This window comes from Formica exsecta, unplaced genomic scaffold (assembly GCF_003651465.1).
Source record: "Formica exsecta isolate Colony F162 unplaced genomic scaffold, ASM365146v1 scaffold82, whole genome shotgun sequence".
NCBI lineage: Eukaryota > Metazoa > Arthropoda > Insecta > Hymenoptera > Formicidae > Formica > Formica exsecta.
The window spans coordinates 1,529,864-1,548,346 of record NW_021853592.1 but is presented as its reverse complement, the minus strand read 5'-3'; the positions used below and the strand labels follow the sequence as shown (position 1 = coordinate 1,548,346).

General features: G+C 31.2%; 2 protein-coding genes and 1 pseudogene across 9 annotated transcripts in view; 1 reads left to right on the top strand and 2 right to left on the bottom strand.

Annotated features, from left to right (window-relative positions):
* The window catches only part of LOC115244478 (transient receptor potential cation channel trpm), a 14,576-nt gene extending 2,805 nt beyond the window's left edge, over positions 1–11,771 (top strand). For 6 of the 8 annotated variants that reach the window (XM_029822144.1, XM_029822145.1, XM_029822149.1 and 3 more), the window contains 18 exons: positions 166–248; positions 564–750; positions 836–1,049; positions 1,116–1,275; positions 1,371–1,507; positions 1,577–1,733; positions 1,813–1,966; positions 2,059–2,367; positions 3,044–3,596; positions 3,662–3,873; positions 3,960–4,127; positions 4,839–4,898; positions 5,861–6,073; positions 6,649–6,997; positions 7,160–7,305; positions 7,407–7,792; positions 8,311–8,512; positions 9,235–11,771. In XM_029822144.1, coding sequence (XP_029678004.1) covers positions 166–248; positions 564–750; positions 836–1,049; positions 1,116–1,275; positions 1,371–1,507; positions 1,577–1,733; positions 1,813–1,966; positions 2,059–2,367; positions 3,044–3,596; positions 3,662–3,873; positions 3,960–4,127; positions 4,839–4,898; positions 5,861–6,073; positions 6,649–6,997; positions 7,160–7,305; positions 7,407–7,792; positions 8,311–8,512; positions 9,235–10,533 — 4,989 coding nt within the window. In that variant the 3' untranslated portion in view covers positions 10,534–11,771. The remainder of the gene's footprint in view (positions 1–165; positions 249–563; positions 751–835; positions 1,050–1,115; positions 1,276–1,370; positions 1,508–1,576; positions 1,734–1,812; positions 1,967–2,058; positions 2,368–3,043; positions 3,597–3,661; positions 3,874–3,959; positions 4,128–4,838; positions 4,899–5,860; positions 6,074–6,648; positions 6,998–7,159; positions 7,306–7,406; positions 7,793–8,310; positions 8,513–9,234) is intronic. The other 2 variants (XM_029822150.1, XM_029822148.1) reach the window with 2 other exon arrangements.
* A 3,653-nt stretch (positions 11,772–15,424) lies between these two features.
* LOC115244561 (outer dense fiber protein 3-like) lies at positions 15,425–16,812 on the bottom strand. Its single transcript, XM_029822284.1, has 4 exons — positions 16,656–16,812; positions 16,175–16,375; positions 15,930–16,083; positions 15,425–15,842 (listed from the first exon to the last, which is right to left on the bottom strand). Exons 1-4 carry the CDS (start codon positions 16,741–16,743, stop codon positions 15,593–15,595), a joined length of 693 nt encoding a protein of 230 aa, XP_029678144.1. The 5' UTR covers positions 16,744–16,812; the 3' UTR covers positions 15,425–15,592.
* A 244-nt stretch (positions 16,813–17,056) lies between these two features.
* Positions 17,057–18,483, bottom strand: part of LOC115244562 — a 2,071-nt pseudogene continuing 644 nt past the window's right edge.

Genomic DNA, 18,483 nt, shown 5'->3' with positions numbered 1-18,483 from the left:
TATTGTTATTATTATAAATTTTATTTTATTGTGAAATAAAATTGGATAATTATATTAAAATATGATAAATAAATAGAGATAATATAAATTTTTATATGTTTAAGGACAATTCAGTTTGATTCTTTTATATGTACAATTCTTATTTATATATTTTTCAAATTATAGACAACTGAACGCAATTGGATAGAGGCAACATTTCAAAAAAGAGAATGTTCAAAATTTATTCCGTGTGCGGAAGATGAGCATAGGTAAGAGTTCTGTATAAAAACTTGTGTATGTAGAAAGAAAAATAATATTTATAAAATAAAATTATGTGTATACTTTTGATGCTAAAGATTTTATGCATTATAAAATTTTGCATTGAATTATAATTATATAAACAATAATATGTTATGATATTATTTACTACAAGTATTGTCATATACATAATATATATATATAGCATTATAAAACTTTATAGCATATGCATAACAATTACACAAAGAAAATATAAAGTTATTAATTAATACAGATATAATTTTAAAAAATAAACATTTTTATACTAAAATATTGTATTACTATAGGTGTTGTTGTGGCAATTCGTATACTCATCATTGCGGAATTGGGGCAGATGTTCAAAGTTATAATCTTAATACTAGCATAGAAAAAGATAGTGAACAATGGTCTGTAGGAAAAAATACTTGCGCTTTTCCCACCGATGCGTATGGTACTATAGAATTTCAGGGCGGCCCGCACCCTACAAAAGCACAAGTATCTGTCCGATATTTTTTATATTATCAATATTATTATTGTACCTATGAGCGAAAAAACTGATATAATTATCTATAATTTGCAGTATGTAAGATTGGCTTATGATACACGACCGGAACCAATTGTACAGTTATTATGTCGAGAATGGAATTTAGGTTTGCCCAAATTGTTAATTACAGTCCATGGTGGTCGATCAAATTTTGAGCTTCAATCGAGTCTGAAAAAAGTTTTACGTAAAGGTTTATTGAAAGCTGCTAAAACAACGGGAGCATGGATATTCACGGGAGGAACAAATACAGGTATTTATTCATGGAAAGAGTAAGTTTAATGAACTTTATTTTTATATGTTTTTTATTTTTGCATAGGTGTTACGCGACAAGTCGGCGATGCTTTATTGTTGGAACGTTCTCAACGACAAGGTCGAGTAGTAAGCATAGGTATTGCCCCTTGGGGAATTTTGGATAAAAGCCATGAGTTAATTAGTCGCGGTGGAGAAGTATCATACGATTCTGTCTCCTCACCATGGTAGGAGAGTTCATATACCTATAAGCAAGGATGTGTTATTAAAACGTCGAATTGTTTAAGAAATTTTAAAATATGTCTATTTTGTGATTTTCTAGGACTAAATACACAGTACTAAATAATCGACATGCTTACTTCTTATTAGTAGACAATGGTACTGGTGGTCAATATGGTGCAGAAATTGTTCTTCGTAGAAGATTAGAGAAATACATTTCAAATTTAAAGTTGCAACCATGTAAGTATTACAAGGGGAGCCGAATTTCTATAATATTTAAAAACTTCTGAGATTCATTGTTAATTTTAGATACACACAGCAGCATACCTGTAGTTGCCTTAGTTATCGAAGGTGGGACAAATACAATCCGCGCAGTTTTGGAGTACGTGACGGATGATCCACCTGTACCAGTAGTGATTTGCGATGGCTCAGGACGTGCAGCTGATCTAATTGCTTTTATGCATAAGTAATAGCGAACTTTTGCTTTCCATGTGTATCTAAAAAATAAGTAATTATGTGTATATTGAGATATATCTTTTATACAGGTGGAGAGATGGACAGACTGGTGATGGAGAAGGACCACTGGAGGGTGTTAAGGAACAAGTTCTGGAAACCATTAAACGCACTTTTCAAGTTTCTGCCGAACAAGCGAGCCAACTCTGTTCAGAACTCTTGCAATGTACACGAAAGAAACATTTGGTATCTATATCTTTTATTATAAATAAGATATATATCTTTGTATCATATAAACATTGGACTGAAAATTATTTAAATGAAAATTATATTCATAGATTACTGTATTCAGGATATCGCAAGATAGACCACAAGAACTTGATCAAACTATATTGACAGCTTTGTTTAAATCGAAACAATTATCACCAGCTGAGCAGCTGTCTCTTTCTTTAATATGGAACCGCGTAGATATTGCTCGAAGCGAAATTTTTATATATGGTCAAAAATGGCCGCCTGGTGCTCTAGAACAGGCTATGATGCAAGCGCTTCAGCATGACAGAATAGACTTTGTGAAACTTCTATTGGAAAATGGAGTATCCATGCGGAAATTTTTATCAATACCTCGTCTTGAGGAGCTGTATAACACAGTAGGTCAACTTTATTTCTGTATGAACAACTTCTTAGTAAACAATTTAAATATGGATACAAAAGAGATATTTTATATTATAAATTAGTGATTATGATAGAACTATTTCTCCTTTAAATTTATTTCTATATAAATAAAATCAAAAGAGAAAAAATATTATAAAAGATATGGTAAAATATGTATATATTTTGAAAAATATGAAGACATTATATTTCTAATATATATATAATTATTTGAAAATTCTTATTTATTTCTTTTTTAGTATATGGAGAAAATTATTGGTCATATATTTTTGTGAAAAATTAGATTGTAAATATTACACTTTTTAGGATAACTTTATAAGTATTATAGTATATTAAACAATTTCTTTTGACGCGCGATGAAGAAGAGCTGAGTGTGCGGCTCGCCGTCCACCGGGTACATGAGGTACGTACATATGCATATATGTCATGCATACCGTAAACATACCGTGAACGACACTCTAGAGTCATGTCAACGCACATATGTGTGGTCTTGTATGAGAAATTCTTTTTCTTTTCACGATATCGTTTTTTACGTTCCTCTCCTATCTCGGTTACGTTAATGAGAATTGAGGTTATCTCTTGTAAATAAATTATTAATGTTTTTTTTTTTTTTTTTTTTTTTTTTTTTTTTTTTTTTTTTGGTGGGTCAATTAGAAGGAAGGCCCATCAAATACGTTAGGCTACATTCTGCGCGATGTACGGCCGAATATCCCACGAGGTTACATGTATACGCTACATGACATTGGTCTCGTGATTAACAAACTAATGGGTGGAGCATATCGCGCTCAATATACACGTAGAAGATTTCGCGTTATTTATACGCAGGTAATGAAGAGATCTGGTGGTGGTTATCAGCAATATATGCACCGGAACAGTTGTGTTCCGAACAGCAATATACGCTATTATGCAAGCTCCAGTGGAAAGTCCGATCAAAGTGTAACTGTGAATCTGCTTACTGAAACATCGCCAGCTAATCGCGATACTCCTCTCTTCCACTATCCTTTTAACGAACTGCTTATTTGGGCTGTATTAACGAAGCGTCAGCAAATGGCCTTATTAATGTGGCAACATGGGGAGGAGGCGTTGGCTAAAGCGCTTGTTGCTCTGAAACTGTACAAGGCGATGGCGCATGAGGCAGCTGAAGATGATCTGGAAACTGAAGTTTATGATGAATTACGTGGCTATGGCAAAGAGTTTGAAAACATAGGTATAGACGAATATCAGAAATTTGTTTAATCAATATAAATCATGTCAAATCTATTTTTTATATAGCACTCGAATTATTGGATTATTGCTATCGACAAGATGATGATCAAACGCAACAACTACTAACTTCGGAACTTCAAAATTGGTCAGGGCAGACATGCTTGTCTCTCGCAGTTACAGCGAACCATCGACCGTTATTAGCGCATCCCTGCAGCCAAATTATTCTAGCTGATTTATGGATGGGTGGCCTTAGAACGCGTAAAAATACTAATTTAAAAGTAATTGACTTATTTGCTAAATTATTTAATTTACAATTGATTAACCAAATATCAAATATTTATGCATTTATTAAATGTTTTCTTAGGTGATTATGGGACTATTTTGCCCTCTGTACATAACGCGATTGGAGTTTAAGAGCAGAGAAGAATTGCAGCTAATGCCCCAGACGCAAGAGGAACATCTGATAGCACTGGAAGATGAGAAGGAAGACAGCGATTCTGAACAGAGTACACCAGCAGGACCTGATGTCGAGGTAATTATTTTTTTATTTCTGAAATATAACAATTATTTCTTGAAGAATTTCAGATGTAATTATCGTTAGTTAACAACTATATCCTGACTGTTTCCCATAAAAGATTGTAATGATTTAATAATGATGAAAGCATGTCATATAAATTGTATTAATCATATGAAAACTGTATATAATTTAAAATATGTACATTCATTGCACATTATTAGTTGAAAGATTATGCAAATCTTAAATACATCAAGTGCTAAATATTAACATTAATTTTTTGTTTTCAATATTACATGATTAAAAAACATATAATCAGATAAGTAATATGGATGCTGGTTTTGCAAAAGAGATCCCAAAAGAGATTTCATCTCAAAATTATGTAAAAACATGCACAATATGTTGTTTTAAAATAATACTCATCTGGGTAACACATAAATCAATATTAATGCATAATCTCTCCATTTGGCTTATATTTTTTTATTTTAATACAGTTATATTATTTTATCATTGATTATATTGATTAAAACAATATAATCTTGTTTTTTATTTTGCTTATACTGTGTAATATTTACGTTATTAACATGATCATTGTTGCACCATTATAATTATGGATTAAGGGATATACTTTTCATACATAACTTCAAAAATTAATTGTCTTTATTAAGGGTGCGTTGAATCGCTTGTAACATATAGACTATGTGGGTATGCGTATTAATTATTTTTTAGACACATCTGCGCAGGAGCCTGAGCATACGCAACAAATCCAGCAGCCAACAAGGCGTAAAGGTATATCTATACTGGTCTGAACGCTGTGATTGTATACAATAATCATATTTTCTGGTGCACTCTTAAACTATTTTTTATTTTATTGTTTTCAGTTTTTATTAGTCATATTTCATAATCATAGTAGTTTTTTTCATGTACATGTTCACTTTGTAAAGGATAATAAAACAGTGAAACATATTCCTTCAAATGTTAAAAACTAAATGTTCTGTATTATAATAATGTATATAATACTTTTGCTTGATGTGCCAAAAAATAACTTTTCTTACGTATATATAAATGTCCCAGTAAGTTGTTGCAAAAGTCTCTACTCTCGATCTTTTTTTTATAAATAAAATTTTTATGTTTTTCCAAAATATGCTATTGAGATTTGCTTATATTATAAATTATAATCATTTATGTGTGTATATTATATAAATTATAATCATAATTTAATTTTGTGAAAACTTGTTATGTAATTTTTTATTTTCTTTTATTATGATTTGATAATCTTATTGCAATCCTTTATTTGCCAAATGAATTAGTTAAATATACATCAAGTGTAAAAATTTAAGAGAGATACAAAATATATATATAAAACTTATATTTATTAATTAATTGAAAATCGTTGTTTTAATTTTTGTTACTATTGATGTAAATATTATGTTATAAATACGCACATTTTTATTGATTTCATACTTTATAAAATAATTTTTCTAGTCTTACAGACATTTATGAATTTCTATTTTGTCTAATTAACTTTGCCTACGATATAAATGTTATTTTTTACGCTAGTTTTTATGGCGAATGATTACATAGAACTAAACTAAATCTCCTTTTTTCTGTTCACACATTAAACATTTTGATATTAATATCCATTTGACCATGCACTGAGAAATTTGTTAAACTTTATGTATGTAATGTTCTTCCCAGTATATACAAATGATCTATTTGAATAGCTCTAAACATTTTACACTTTTCTATAGGCTTTAATTAGCGACGAGCACAATACAACAATAGTCAAGGAGACAATTGTTCAAGAGAATGGGAGAGTATTAACAGATAATGACGATGGAATATATCGCGTTTATAGTCTTCAATCTGAGTATTACGATAATAAAACAACCAGACCATTAAGATTAAGAAAGAAATTATACGAATTTTATACTGCTCCAATTACAAAATTTTGGGCAAATGCTGTGAGTAAAGATATTTATCATTATAATATTTTATAGCGAAATTCGATGCATCCAGTGGAGTGCACTTGATAATTCATAAGTCTGATATATAAAATCAGTTTCATATATGTTAAATTATTTCACTTGAGAGAATTTCATATTTAAACTTCACATTGTTCTCTTTTTTTGTATAAACAAAATTATAGATCTAATAAGTAAATAAATAAATCTTATAAAAACTGCAATACATAGTATAGTACAATATTCTGTTTAATTATTTTTCTTTAATACAAATAAATATTATAATATTGGAAAGCAAAAATATCTATTTTTAAGAAATAATGTAATCTATAGTTATGTATAGTAACATAATATTTACATAAAATAAAAAATAGATTTTTGTTCAAATCCATATGCAATTTCTCTCTTAAGTTATATTTAACTGTACTGTCAAAAATCGTTATGTACGACTAAAACAGAGATTGCACTGATGCAGCCAACCGAAATTCGCTATTATTAACATGTATTCATATTTACTGTCCATATAAAAGGAGTTGCAATAAAAAATACAATACAATATAAATATTTTTTTACAGATAGCATATATTATCTTTTTGCTTTTCTTTTCGTACTGCATTCTGGTACATATGGATGATCATCCATCATTAGCCGAAATATACGCGATTGCTTACATCTGTACGCTCGGATGCGAAAAAGTACGCGAAATCGTAATTTCGGAACCTGTGAAGCTCTCGCACAAGTTTAGCGTGTGGGCGTGGAACATGTGGAACCCATGTGATGCTGCTGCAATCATATTTTTCCAAATTGGACTGGCTTTACGTTTACGACATTCAACTTTCGATGTAGGTCGCGTCATATATTGTGTTGATTGTATCTACTGGTATTTACGAATACTCAACATCCTTGGTGTCAACAAATATTTTGGTATGCTTAATGTCAAACTAAAAGAGTAATTTAATTTTACGCGTGGAAGAATCTGTTTAATTAAATAAAACAACTATGCATATGTGTGTTTGTATTGTGAATGCATATCTTACATAATGTTTTATATCATTTTATAAATACATAATAATTTATATTTTATAGGTCCTCTTGTGACCATGATGGGAAAGATGGTTAAAAACATGATATACTTCGTGGTACTTTTGCTAGTTGTATTAATGAGTTTTGGTGTAGCTAGACAAGCTATATTAAATCCAAATTCTGAGCCAAAATGGCGCATAATACGAGACGTACGTATATATTCTCCTTCACATATATTGTTAAAAAGAAATTCTGTATATATTTTAATTTTTATTTATATATATCTATAAATGTTATATTTTTTCGACAGATATTTATGGAGCCATATTTTATGTTGTACGGAGAAGTGTATGCCGATAATATAGATCCTGATTGTGGAGATGAACCGGGAATGATTCAGTGCCTTCCAGGTCGTTGGATCATGCCTGCTGCAATGTCCGTGTATCTTTTAGTTGCCAATATTTTGCTGATAAATCTTTTAATTGCGGTATTTAACAATATTTTTATTGAGGTAAATGCTATAGCTCATCAAGTCTGGATGTTTCAACGGTTTACCGTCGTTATGGAATATGAACAGAAGCCGGTGTTGCCGCCGCCGCTTATAGTGGTTTGCCACATATATTTACTACTGAGATATTTTCTAAGACACATACAAGGTAAAAGTGGCACCGGTGAGACTTGCGACAATGGATTAAAATTGTTCTTAGAGAATGACGACATGGAACGGTTGTATGACTTTGAAGAGGATTGCGTTGAAGGCTACTTCCGTGAACAGGAGCTCAAGTTACAAATGTCTACAGAGGAACGCGTGAAAGTTACAACGGAACGAGTAGAGAATATGTATCAGAAGGTTGAAGACATCGATAAGAAAGAAAGCACTCAGAATGCATCTCTTCAGGTTGTTGTAACTTTTTAATTAATATATTTTTATTACTAGAATCGCGCGATCAAAAGTAAGATTGAAGACATCGATAAGAAAGAAAGCACTCAGAATGCATCTCTTCAGGTTGTTGTAACTTTTTAATTAATATATTTTTATTACTAGAATCGATCAAAAGTAAGGTTCCCTGTTTTATAACGACCTATTTTATTATTACTTGTGCACAAATTGAACAATTGAATATTGTGTTAAAATAGAAGTTATGACTACTTTCATTAGTCTTAGTCTTATAATTAGACTTAGTCTTCAAAAGATGCTGCGACAATGGATTAAAATTGTTCTTAGAGAATGACGACATGGAACGGTTGTATGACTTTGAAGAGGATTGCGTTGAAGGCTACTTCCGTGAACAGGAGCTCAAGTTACAAATGTCTACAGAGGAACGCGTGAAAGTTACAACGGAACGAGTAGAGAATATGTATCAGAAGGTTGAAGACATCGATAAGAAAGAAAGCACTCAGAATGCATCTCTTCAGGTTGTTGTAACTTTTTAATTAATATATTTTTATTACTAGAATCGCGCGATCAAAAGTAAGGTTCCCTGTTTTATAACGACCTATTTTATTATTACTTGTGCACAAATTGAACAATTGAATATTGTGTTAAAATAGAAGTTATGACCACTTTTCAATATAGTCTTCAAAAGATGCACTTGTCTCATTTTGGCACGATTTTGAACATTTCCTCTCGGTAAAAAATCAGTTTTTGATGTTTAAACCACTCTTGAACAGCTGAATTATCTGAAAATCGTTTTTCTTCAAGATGTTTCTTCAGCGGCTCAAACAAATGAAATTTGGAAGAAGCCAAATCTGGGCTATAGGGAGGATACTTCATAATGTTTCAATCAAATAATTACAAAAGTGTCTGAGTCTGATGCAGAATGAGGTCTGATATTATCGTGAAAAAAATTCATAAGAAAGAGATCTGGGCTTCTCTCTAGAGAGAATATCTATATAGAGCGAAAATATTCAAACTTGTGCCAAGATGGGGCAAATGCATTAATCTTCTCGAAGACTGTATTGAAAAGTAGTCATTAGCTTTTATTTTATTAACACAATATAAACCCAATTCGTGCATAGATTGTAAATAAAAGTAATAAAACAGGGAACCTTACTTTTTGATGCACCCTAGTACAGGTGCTATATATGAGCATAACATATTTTTTATCAACATTTATGAAAGTTTCTTTCATGTTTAGGCAGTCGAGTTCCGTATCCGCAAATTGGAGGAATTGAGTCAACAGACTGTGGCTCATCTTGGAGTGATTCATCGTTTTATGGCAACTTACATGCCCAATGAAGGATTATCCGGTTTAGAAACATTAGACAGTGTTCGACAGCGTCGAGTATCGGAACGATCAGAGGCTTTCTCCGAAGCGGACTCTCACACGCAACTACCAACGGCCGCGCGGCGCAAAAGGCTTTTGCGATCCTTTACCGATGCCGCTTTCTTAAACGTCGGCCATTTGACAGAGGACGACAAAATATCTGAGACTGTAACTTCTCGCGATAATCTAAGTAGACACGATTCTTCTGCAAGTGTAAACGCTCATGACGACGTCAAGACAACCATAAGTTTGGAAACTGAAGGTAGTAAAAATGTCCTCGAAGGCGAAGCAACCAGCAAAAAGGAAGCGCCGTACGAGAAAGGAATAAGTCTGAATACTAGTAGAGAAGTGAGCAGAGAAGCAAGCAAAGAAGTAAGCAGAGAAGTCAGCGTGGAAACTACTAGCAAGGAACAGAGCAAAGAAGTTAGTAGGGAGACTAGCAAGGAGGCCAGTAGCGAACATCCGCCCTCAGATATTAGGCAAGATTCCGCGGAACATACGTACCGACAAGATTCTACGGAGCGTAGTGCATACAGACAGAATAGTAAAACCCGATCAGAACCCGACGATATCATGTTGCTTCCTCCGCCCGGTATCCAGAGAGGCGTGACTTGGGCGGAACCACGCGTGGCTGTAATCCCGTCCTCGGTTACCTCGGCTGGTAGCGCCCAAAGATCGATCCTGCTGACGATGCGCGCAGAGTACACGAGCATAACGGACGAGCTCGAGAGCTATTGTGGTTTATTGAGTCCACCGCGAACGCCGCCGATCTCGCCACCGCCATCGCGAATATCGGAGATCTCGAATCCTGCGATGGCCTGGCAGATCGAGAACGAGCATTTACGTAATGCGGAAGAGTGCGACTACCAGCAGATGGAAGATCTGATACAACGACGTTACTGCGGCAACGATGACGACGATGGACCATCATCAAACGCGCATACGGACGAAGCCGTTGTGAGCTTCCTCGACATGCCCAACGAGCATCGTCAGTTGCGTCGAGCCTCTGCCATCGAAGAGGATTCCCGCCGGCCGCCGCCGACAATTAGCGTAACACGCGAAATCGAGCAAACGCTCGCGCGACCGACGATACGTGACTCGGAAGCGACTGATCCGAACGGCAAGAATTTAAATACCGTACCTGCCCCCGCCTCTGAAACTATGTGTTAAATAACGAAGAGAGATATGCGCTTTGTATAATTATTTTTATTCAAGTTCCAAATATTTAATATTTGAGACTCAAAATAATTGTCGCGTATTATCTGTTTCGTGATCATGTTTTTATTATCAGATATACTATTTATTGATTTTTGATAATGTGATTTGATTGTTTTATCAATGCAACAGATTTTGGACAATTTTAGCAATTATATAAGAAGTTATATATAATTATAATCTTTAATAGTCATTTCTCTTGTAACATATTAAACTACAGCCACAAGATATATCTTCTGCAAGTTTTGACTTGGAACAATTTATCACGGGCTTATATGCTCATGATTTGCGAGATAATTTCGCATATATGGCCTAAATAGTATTTTTTTAGCAAATTAAGTAATTATGCATTTTATTGTATAATAATGTGTATTTTTATCGAATTTTACATTATGTTACTACATTAATGTTTTTAACATTCTATAACGAACGAGACGCATGTATATATGTTATTATCATTGATCTTTCAACGTATTATCGTATATAATAGAAGTGTTAAATAGAAGTGGAATTTCTTTTGTATTCTAAGATTGTTTACTGCATCTTAGAAATTATCTCTAGTGCATCGAATTATATGAAAGTCATATATACGTACTGTGTTCTAGAAAAAAAGCAATATTGCCTCTACTTCTATCAATCATTTGATAGATTCTGTGCATTCAGAATTGATCCTTCCATTCGATAGATTGTAACTTTGATTTTATATACGCATTTATTTAGCTACAAATAATATTGTAGAATAAAATATTGCAACAAGGATAAATCCACTTGTAACGCTGACTGTGCATAAGTACTTAGCGAATAAATCGCATCTCACAATAGTTTATGCATGGTTTAGATATATAATATCGATTGGGACTGTATAAAAAGAAGATATTGTAAAGAATTAGGATTGTGAAAGATAGGCTCGTTATGTAAAAATAAGTTGAGGCAAGTTACAGGACTGTAACTTTATTATCCTTACTGCCGAATACTGTAATCGAGATAATTTTTTGAGGTATGTTTAGGGCCTTACACAACGCACTTTCTATTGCGTTAGATTTCATGGACCATTCGAAAGCAAACCATATCACGCAGAAGTTCTAGTGAACTAAGCCAGTCTGCGTTAGTACAATTGCATGTATCTAAAAACAAAACTTTGATATATATTCCTGTATCCTTAAAATGCCTAATAATGTATATATGTGTATATATATATATATATATATATATATATATATATATATATATATATATATATATATAAAGTCAAGAAGAGAGAAAGTGGCGAATTTAAGCGTGTTTAAAACATTAATATTAATAAAATTTAAAATATATTACTTAATTAAATTTTAATATAGCTATTGGTTTGCTATTTATTTTAAATATATTAGCAATTTTCTACATTTTTGCTTAGATTAAACATTGTGTATAATATTGGATCATATATTCAACAGCTATTTTAATCAACTCTTGTTGCGATGAACATTTGCGGCGCAAATGTACATAATTAATTGTATGTAAAATGTACGTAATTATTAATTGTACGTTAAATGTACGTAATTATTTGTGAGAAGTTTTGTAACTCAATGATGTAAAACCAAGTTTTTAAAAAGATTTCAAATAATAATTAAATTATGTATATACGTGGATGTACGTGTGATACACATAGCATGTCTCAAAATCACCTTTATCAATTTGGAATCGATTTTTTCTTAGCGAAAATAACGAGAGAGATCATCATTTATATTTATGGCAAGAGTTTCCAATTTTTTTATTCATATTTTTTTCTAAGGTTTAAAAACTAAAATTTTATTGAAATATATATATAAAAACTCCCCCATCTATAAAATTAACTGAAAAATATTTTATTATTTTTCTGACTTTCCAAAATTTTTAATTTATGAAAAGTTTTTCTTTTTTAATCGTTTGCAATTTAAAAATTATTAATGTTTTGGCAAGGAAGAACAGAGTCCAAATTAGTCAAAAAACTGCCATTAAAAGGACATTTGGTGGTTTCGGAACATACTATGCATGTTATGTATGTGTGTAGAATGTTCAAAAATTTATGGTACAAATTTTACATATAATACTTGTTTATACAAAGTAAACAAAGCGGTTTTATACATGTATATCCAAAAATTAATCGTTTTTGAGTTACAAAAATGCTTCCAAAAATTTCTTATGACGAAAAAAGATATTTTTATTTTATAACAAAAAGAAAACGATTTTCAAACATATTTACTAACATTTCTATGTTTATTTTAATGATTAGTATACTCGTGTATAAAATTTGTATTATAAATTTTTGAATACTCTGTATAAAATCGTTAATTACAGAAATATATTTAAAAAGGGATATATTAAAACATTTTATAAATATATTTAAAATATCATAAATATCAAAAATCTTGTAGACAATATAGATACGTGTATACACTTTTTGCAAGAATAATTGGCGGCTTACATTGAGAGTATAAATAACATAAGCAATGTGTGAAATGTACAATATGTAATACATAGTGAAAGAATTTATTCAAATTATTACTTATACAAAATTGGCAATAGGGACATAGGAAAATAACAGATTTATTATCATAATTTTTGTTTGAATAATTTCGAATTACAGGTTTTCCTAAATTCACACTACTTTCTTACACTACTTTTTAAACTGTCTGAATAAAGCAAGAAAGGTGTAATTATATTTTTCCATCCGCCAATATTAACTTGAATGTATTTAAATGTGGCCGACAAATTTTTTTTGTTCCCAAAAAATATAAGAATTGTGCGCGTGCACGCGCGCGCGCCCGCGCGTGTGTGTGTGTGTACATATATATGTATAATTCTTATAACTCTTATACACTTGTAATATATTATCAAAAATATATAATGATTATCATACACGTGCGCACGTATATGTATATGTATATGTATATGTATATAAGAACTTCCTTAACTCGTCATGAAGCTGATGCTCTTTTAGAATGAGGCTTCTTAATTTTATTATAAATTTTATAAATTATATTGTTGTGTAAATTTAAAAGCGCAATATTATATATATTTGTAAAATGTCTGTAAAAGATAAAAAAATAATAGAAATGGAAATATTATCTATTATGAGTAATATTTAATTGTTAATTAGTTAATTGCGCAATAAATTTATTCTATATTTAATCAGGCTAATATTAATGTTGATATGACATTAATTTGCAAGAAGTTTTAATATATGTTTAATAAATATATATAAAAACATACATGTGCATATACATATGGCAAATTATTTGCTAACATTAATTTTATTTTCGTACACAATGATATGTAAAAATTTTACGGTACCGACAGCAAGTCCTGTCTTAATTCTATCCTAATATAATTATGCACATATATTATATTACACATATATATATATAATTATGCAAGAAATTTCTGTGTAAAAATATCAAATAATAACTATAAGAATGCTAGTTATTATAACTATTAATATAACAATGATAATAACTGTATGAACTTCTACATATGTTTTCACATTATGTATTTATACTAATTGTATACTTACTTTCATTGCTCCTTCCATCCGCATATAGGTCATAAGTTTACGTCTTGCTGCAACAAGGAGCAAGTATAATCGGGTGACGGAACGACACAATTATATATATATATATATATATATATATATATATATATATACATATACGATGTACATATTCATATTATTTGTACTTTACTGCACACAGATTTACATATTTATTTTTGATTTATATAGTTAATAATATTTTTCTCTCAAACATTTTTGTTGAATATTTCATAAAATCTGAATGCTAGTCGTAGAAAATACTATAAAATTAAATATTAAGATGCATAAATTACGTAATCGCGTAACACTTTGGAGAATATAAATAGAAGAAATCAAACAAGCATTACAAGCGTTACCATTTCGATTTTAACTAAGCTAAATATAAACTATCCAGGAAAAAAATAGTCCATATTATATAATATTTCAATACAATTTATCTCAATTAATTGAGATGCTTGAATGGCATCAAAAAGGATTGATTGAATCTTTATCGTATTGTTCCTAATATATTACATGCGCTTTTATGTAAATTGTATAACATTATTACTTAAGATTGATGTTTCAAAAGTTGCAAACATTTATCAAAAATTTCATTATCAATAATAGTGTTTATTGTGCAGTAGAGTCCCGACAACTTTTCCATATAGGGTAAGAGAAGCGGAAAATTCCTTAAAAGGATGGAAATATTATCTATTATGAATAGTAATTAATTATTTAATTGTTAATTAGTTAATTGCGCAATAAATTTATTCTATATTTAATCAGGCTAAAAGCAATATATAGTTATACATAGCTCTACTTATCGGGGCTCTATTGTACCTGATCAAGAAATAAAAAAATGGAATAAAAGCGAAATAATATGTTTTGGCGTGCTTGAAAAATAGCGTATTTGAATTTTGTAGCTATTTAACGATATAGTATTATATATGTATATGATGCAATATATAATACTGATGTTACACTTATTATCAGAAACAAATACGATAGCACGCCAGCATTAAGTGATCGATGACAATTGAATGAAATTGTTAATTGCAATATTTCGGCATTTGTAATTGTTCACCATCGTACAGCTAATGATTGTAAAAATACGTGCCTTCTTGTCGCACTATCTGTTTTTGTAATGTACAAATATTGATTTTTTTTACCGAGTAAATGTTATATTAATTACAACAGTACTGAATATTACAGATAATATTACATATGTGTTATCGATAAGTCATCAGTTAGTTATATCTCATTCATAAATGTAGCATATATAATAACACATATATTATATGATTAGATGGATTTAATTGTAATAAGAGAAATACACTTTCGACTTTTCATCCATTATTGAAACAATAAAGTATTTACACTATTAATACAGAAAGTTTGTTCAATTTTTCATCATTTAATAACTAATCGGCAAATGTTGATGAGTATAATATAATTTAACACAAAAGCTAATTTTTTTCATTGCTAACATTGTTTATCACATTCAGTTATATAAGGTGGTGCACATTTACTGTGCTTTACACCGAACGAAAAAGCGGGTGTTGGCTTGGGTGGTCGAATGGCATATATCGGACCTGGACTTTCGGAAATCACTCGCCATTCTTGTCTACCAGCCATAGTGTACTTCGGGGCTCTGGATTTTACCACTTCCAAGTTGTACGATGGATGGAAACCTGCGCTACGGGTTACGGGTTTCGTCGCGAACATGCGTCCCCTACAAAATAATTTTTCATAATAACTATATGCGAATTATTTCAAAGTAAACAAGTGATCAAGATCACGGTGAAGAGTTAAAACGTACATGAAAAATGCGGGCGCATCAGCGATAGGTTTAACATAGTAAGGCCCTGGTGTTTCGTCACTTTTTCTCATTTTGGTTCTCCATTTCATTGAAAAGAAAGGACCATGAGAAACATCTGGCAATTTATACTTTGGACCAGGTCCGAGAAGGATTTCTGCCAAATGCAAGGGGTCGGAATGATATAAGAAGAAGTTATATATAATAATAAAAGTATATCTGATTTAAATAAAAAAATATTTTGTTACCGCGACGTTTTAAGGCATGTCCAAAGGTGAATCCCTTAAGTTTGCGTTTCTCAATCATGTACTTCGGTCCTGGACCATCTACCACCTCAAAGATGAGACGATGGTTTCCACCGAATGTATATGCTGGCATTCGATATCTCGAGATACAATGGTTCTTGTAACCGACGAGTGTCTTGAGCTGATATTTAGGCCCAGGAGATACTAAATAGGAAATAATGATATCAATTATATTAATTTTGTTATTAATTTTGTAACAAATGTTTTTTGAGATTAAATGCGATAAAAAATGATCGAAAAAATATTACTAATTGTTGAATGCTACTAGTTGTTAAATATAATAGTATATCATTTACACTACTTGTAACATAAGAAAATATTTGCAATTACTACTTTTGGAATATTTTGCTTTAAAAAAAATGTACAGTTGTCTTCACCCCTGTGTGTGATTAATATAAAAGTTAGATTCGACAAACACATATACCAGTAAAACACAGCTCCGTCTCCGTTAGTATCTTTTTCCCATCTTCATCCGCACCCCCGCCTTTTTTCCGCTCTTTTTTCGATAACATTTTTTTACTTGTAAATTTGAAATTTTTATTTAACACATAATACTTTTGCACGTGTCACATCACCATAAATTTAACTTTATTTCACGAAAGAAAACAATTGCCTATATATTATAAAATGTTTCATTGTTTAGTCACATATTCATCATGAAAAAAAAAAGTTATTACTAAAAATAATAATATTTTGCTTTTTTATCATTATCTAAATAAATTTGTGTACCTTTTGTATATTATACTTCATATATACAAATCTAAAAAAGTATTTCACAGGTATTTACATAAAACAGATTTTTATTGTAAACAAATATAAATACAACACATACTACGTACAGTGTATTTACCCGCGCACGCAGATACACACACACACATTATATATATATATATCATTTTTTAGTTATAAAATGTCAATCTTCATCAAGTTGTGTTATAGATATTCCGGCACATTCACTATGCTTGATGCCAAACGAATATATAGGTTGACGTTTTTGCGTATCATACAACGGATAAAAAATCGGTGCCGGACTGCGAAATTTTTCTGATAAAATGTGTCTTCCCTTCAAACTATATGCCGGACTTCGTCGTTTTATCATATTATGATCAATATTGATATAAGCGGCCGGGCCTGGACTCATAATTTTTTCATGGATTTTATGATAATGAGAGCTGTGAAAAGAGATATAAAAGAGGGAGAGAGGGGAGGGAGAATAAGGGAAGAATGACGAGAAGGATAGAGGGAGTAAGAAAGGAAAGCAAAGAGGGAGGAGAGAGGGAAGGGGTGGATTAATGTATTACATTAAATGGAAATAAAAGCTGCGCGCGCGCGCGTGTGTGTTCTTACATAGAAAATGCACCCTGAGCGCGCTTATCGGGCACTTTGGGTCCTATACACGTTGGTAAAGAATATGAATTTGGTCCAGGTCCTTCATCTAAAATTTTTATTACACCACGTGACTTCATACTATAAGCTGGTGCTCTACGATTGTGATTCATCGGTGGGCACGATTCGGGAGAATAAGCTCCAGGTCCCGGTGCTAAATCTCGCACTATCAAAATACGAATATATATTAATTAATATTAATTAATATTTTCCCGACTTTTATCAGAAAAAAGCTATATCTTATATGCTTACATCTCAATATTTCTCTGCCTCTAATTGTATATGCAGGTGGATTATCAGATCCAGACTTTGTTAAATTTCTAATATTGTAATGAGGACCAGGACCTATTACATAAGTTCTTATGCCAGTTCGAGCTTGCATACTGAACGCTGGATTTCTGTGCCGAGACGGATCATGGCCGTTATAGCCAACTAACGATGGCAATTTGTAAACTGGGCCAGGACCTATATTCAAAAATTCATATAGTGAATATAATTCATGGTTTATACAGCTCAAAATAAATAATTATCGGACAACTTATTTTTTATCATGCAGCTTAACATTTTCGGCTTATGTTCTTTGCCCTCCATTCCTATTGTTACCTGATATATACGAAAGACATAACAAAACGTAAAATCTATATAAAGATCAGTTGAAAAGATAATATAAAAATTAAAAAAAAAAATAGATTCTTTATAACATTACAGGTTATTAAAATATGAATATGTATAAATCATGTATAAATTAGATGTATAATTGATATATTCATAGTAATCAATGTATACCACGCGCGCGCGTATATATGTGCTCTTTTTAATTTTGGCCTTAATTTTTTATAGGGTATTTTATTTCTTTATTGAGAGCG